The sequence below is a fragment of the Pteropus vampyrus genome, unplaced genomic scaffold, assembly GCF_000151845.1.
Source record: "Pteropus vampyrus isolate Shadow unplaced genomic scaffold, Pvam_2.0 Scaffold598, whole genome shotgun sequence".
In the NCBI taxonomy this organism is placed as follows: domain Eukaryota; kingdom Metazoa; phylum Chordata; class Mammalia; order Chiroptera; family Pteropodidae; genus Pteropus; species Pteropus vampyrus.
This window is the reverse complement of record NW_011889379.1, coordinates 284,445-288,643: the sequence shown is the minus strand read 5'-3', so window position 1 is coordinate 288,643 and position 4,199 is coordinate 284,445. Positions and strand designations below refer to the sequence as shown.

The 4,199-nt window shown below is 50.6% G+C and overlaps 1 protein-coding gene across 1 annotated transcript in view; it reads right to left on the bottom strand.

The window, feature by feature from the left end:
- LOC105308617 (probable ubiquitin carboxyl-terminal hydrolase MINDY-4) overlaps positions 1-4,199 on the bottom strand; it is a 103,314-nt gene that overhangs the window by 40,420 nt on the left and 58,695 nt on the right. Inside the window, exons 7-8 of the mRNA XM_023525684.1 lie at positions 3,212-3,318; positions 640-756 (exon numbers count right to left, since the gene is read on the bottom strand). Coding sequence (XP_023381452.1) covers positions 640-756; positions 3,212-3,318 — 224 coding nt within the window. The remainder of the gene's footprint in view (positions 1-639; positions 757-3,211; positions 3,319-4,199) is intronic.

Below are 4,199 nucleotides of genomic sequence, written 5' to 3'. Positions count from 1 at the left end.
CAAAATGTGCTGAGCTTGGCCATGCTGGGGACAGAAGCTGGTCGTCTTGGGGTTCTTCCCCAGGCAGTGTGGAGCAGGAAGGTTCCTGGGGCTTGAGAAATGGAACCAGGTTGGGCTGCTGGATTTAGAGGATCTTCTACCCTTTATGTACACATCTTGGGAAATGTGTATAAGCCATGTTCAAATCCTGCCCCCATCCACCTACCCATCACACCTCCTCCTCACACCTGATAGCTCTGCCATTTTCTGCAGCCCCTGGATTTTCACACAGCCCCCTCCCCCTTTGTTCATGCTGCTGCTGTTTCAAATGTCCTTTCTCCAGCTCTCCCTGCAAAATCATTTCTCAGTACTCAGCCTCAAGACCCTCTCTGGCGCCCCCTCACCCCCCGGCCAGCCTGGGCCTCCCCCTGCTCCCTCTCAGAGGGGATTCCAGCATCACCCACCACTAGCAGTAGGGCTCATTCCCCAGCTTTCACTCTGCCAGCCAATTGTGAAATTCCCATACTTGGTGACAACTTAGCAAATGTGGGGCTGGCCGGCACAGGATGTAATGTTCACAGAATTTATCCAACTAGGGGACGTCCCACCCCTGCCCATCCGTGATGAACCTGCAAAAAGGTGCTGGGCAAAGCAACCTGCCTTGTTCTGCACAATGCCGTATTTCAACGAGGCTGCGTCACTGAACGAAAAACTCTGAAGTTTCCATTCTTCATTGAAGCAGCAAAAGCTGGAACCGAACAGAAGGGTCTTTATGTCCTGTCAAACGAAGAGAGAGTTTTATTGGTTGTTTTCAAAATAAACAATACACTACTTGGTGTCTGTGTTCCCACAGGAGCTGGTCTTAGATTCCAGCAGGGCAGTCCATTCTCCAGAAGGGTTATCTATTTGCTTGTTATTTTGCAAACCCATTCATTCTTCTCATACTTGAGGAAAGATAAAATCTACCCTGAGGGTCTAAGCTCTGGAACATCTGTAAACCAAACCAGCCTGTGTTGACCCAGGCCAAAATCTTTTCAGGGTCCTTAGAGGAAACTTGAAACACAAAATTTTAGTTTTACAAGGGAACCTGGAGGTTCTTGACCGCATATTATAATCACCTACCGAGCTCTTAACAATCCCGATGCTCAGGCTACATGCCAGACCAACTAACTCAGGTCCCCGGGCATGAGACTCCAGTATCTATATTTTTAAAAGCTCTCAGGTGATTCCAATGAGCAGCCAAGTTTGAGAACGGGTGCTCTAGGACAGGCTTAGCAAACTATGACCCACAGGCCAAATCCGGTCCCCCACTTGTTTTGTAAATAAAGTTTTATTGAAACACAGCAATGCCCATTTGTTTAGATATCGTCTATGTTTGCTTTCACATTACAATGGTCAGAATTAAGTGGTTGTAACAGAGAGCCAAAATTACACTAGGTGGCCCTTTAGAGAAGTCTGTCAACCCCTGTTCTAACCCATTACTATATGTAAGAATCTCCTCTACAGCATCGTCTACAAGTGGTTCCCCGAGGCCTCAGTTTAAGCACCCCTACCACCCAGTGAAGGGGTTCCCACCACCTCCCAAGGCAGCCCCTCCATTTTTTCACAGCTTTTTTCTCTAAACTTCTGGCGGATGTTGAGCTCACTGTTCATCTTCCGTCAGTCCAAGCCCCACCCTCCAGAGCCCCAGAAAGTGCCAAGCCCTCCCCACTGACTGTCGTTGGGCAGGAAGGCAGAGCCTCCTCCTGGATACCCTCTGTCCACGCCAGCTACCGCCTCTCTCTCCGCCATGGCTTTCCATCCAGGGGCCTCTGAAGGACCAACATGTGGATTCTGATGCCACCTCCCCAGACCTCTTCTCCGGGTCAGAGCTTTCCTACAAATTCAGATTATTTCCCTCTAGAATTGTTTTTGTTTTTGTTTTTTCCCTTTTCATTAGGCACAAGGAAAATCTCTGGGACAGAGCGTCGAATGTGGGCTATCAGCACAGTGGGGAGGGATGGCTGGGTTCATCTGTCGGGGCCCGGTTCCCCTCCTTACACCACCCGCAATCATCCATGTGTTTGAACTGAGTTCCCAAGAGCCCGGGAATCCTAGGGGCATGAATTCTCTAGCTGAAGCCTATGTGTGCCCTCTCAGTCCCAGAACAGCTCCCCGCTCGGCACAGCGCAGTCACCAGGTCACAGGGTTACGAGCCAGGAAACCTGGGTTCTATGCCGTGATGCCGTGAGCCCTAGGCCCTCCTTTTCTCTGTGTGGGCCTCAGGTTTTCCAGAGGCTCTTGGAGATGCTAGTGCTGGGTGGTCTTTAGGGGCCTCAGGACCCTTCCTGACGGGGCCCCCACTGCAGAGAATCACAGCCCGGTGGCTGCAGATAGCCAGAGCACTTTCTTCCAGGTTCGGAGCCACTTACACGTGTCTAGCCCTCTGGGTTTCAAAAGAAGGAAGGAAAAGGGAGGGGATTTGAGGGGAGGGACACGACTTCTAGAAAAGTCTTTGACTTTTTGCTCCGTGTGCTGAGTAAATACTTAGTAAGTAGGAAGAGAAAGGAGTCAGCTATCCCAGGAGCTTTATTTTTTTTCCTCCCGAATCCTGGTTGAAAAGCCGGGAGAGGACGGGAACAGAATTCATCCCGCAGGAACTGCTGGCCGAGGGGAGGGGTGAGGTCACCTGGCAGCTGAGATGGTGAGGAATCCAGGACACCCCTGCAGAGGAGGCTGCTAAGGCCAGGAAGCTGCTCCCTAAGCCCTGTGACCAGGCGTCCCTCCAGAAAGACACTGATGTCAACCCAGAGGGTGCCGAAGAATTGTTAACAGCTCCGCCCTTCCCTCACTGCAACCCAGCCGGAGCCCCGAGACCACACCAGAGCAAGGCCGATCTAATGAGGACGACTGTCCTGTTCCCATCCCAGCTCTGGAGTGGCCCGTTGCAAATGTGGAGAAGCTCAGGACAGAAGAAGGGGATCCCGGAATGTGTGGATGGGAGGAGAGGAAATGGAGGCACCGGGACCAGGTCCCCGTTTCCCTGACTCTTAGTTCGGGCTTTTTTCTACATCACGTACAAATTTCCATTTTAACAATCGCCGTGAGGTTATAATGAGATAGATGGGTCCAGAAGGATCAAAATCACCTCATCTACACCCATTATAATCAAGACGTCTTCAATTCACACCACACCAGTTCACAGCCATTCAAATCAAGATATATCAACTTACACTTTTAAGTTGACACCTACCTTTGCCACCGAGAGGTCAATAGGCTTTGACACTATTTGCAGCTTGAGCATTGATGGGACTGGAGAGAGAATGACTTCCTCCCTTATCGATTCATCCTCCACATCCTCTGAAAGAAAACCATGGCTGTGCGAACGCTCTGTTACAACTCGCAGAGAATAGAATATAAAGTTGTTAAACACCAAGGACACCGATGAACTCTGAGATGGTCTGAATGAAGAGAGGGCTCCTCCGCCACCCTCCCTCATTCCCTTTGGGGCTCCCAAGCCCTCATCAGAAGGAAAGAAGGCGGAGCAAGACAGCCCTTGCTCCTCGTCCAAACCCCACACTGGTCCACAAGGATGCTGGGGGGTGGGACTCGGCTACTGGTCCACTAGAAAGTTCTGCTTGTGGACATGCCCTGAAACAAGTGGCGAGGGTCTAAGCCATCGAGTCAGGCCCAGAAAAGCCTCACTCAGACATATTTCTTATGAAGGGTGGGCACGATGCATAAATCTGTCCGCCTGAGGACAAACGTAAGGAAGGTAGAATTAGGAAAGAAAACGTCACCATTTCTAATAAAATAATAGTAAGATTATTACTACGGTGGCTTTAATTTATTAACCACTTGTGTTTTATCACCTAAGCCCTGTAATAGCCCCTGAGGGAATAATTATCATACCCTCCCCCCCAACCCCGCCACCCCATCTATAGGTGAAGAAACTAAGGCTTAGAGAAGTTAAGTAACCAGCCTAAAATCATGCAGATGGAAAGTGGCAGAGACGAGATATAAACCTAGGCCGACTTCTCATTACTTCACCATCCTACCAAGTAGACCTTCCTGAACCTCCAGCCAGAAGGGACACAAAGTCACATTCCAGATATAGTCCCCTTAGAGCTGGGCGGCGAAGGCCCAGACGGGGTCCCACCATGAGTCTGGGCAGCACCAACCTGTGCCTTCCCAGCTGGCCAAGGCTCCCTCTCACCATCCCACGCCCTGCAGCGGCGTTT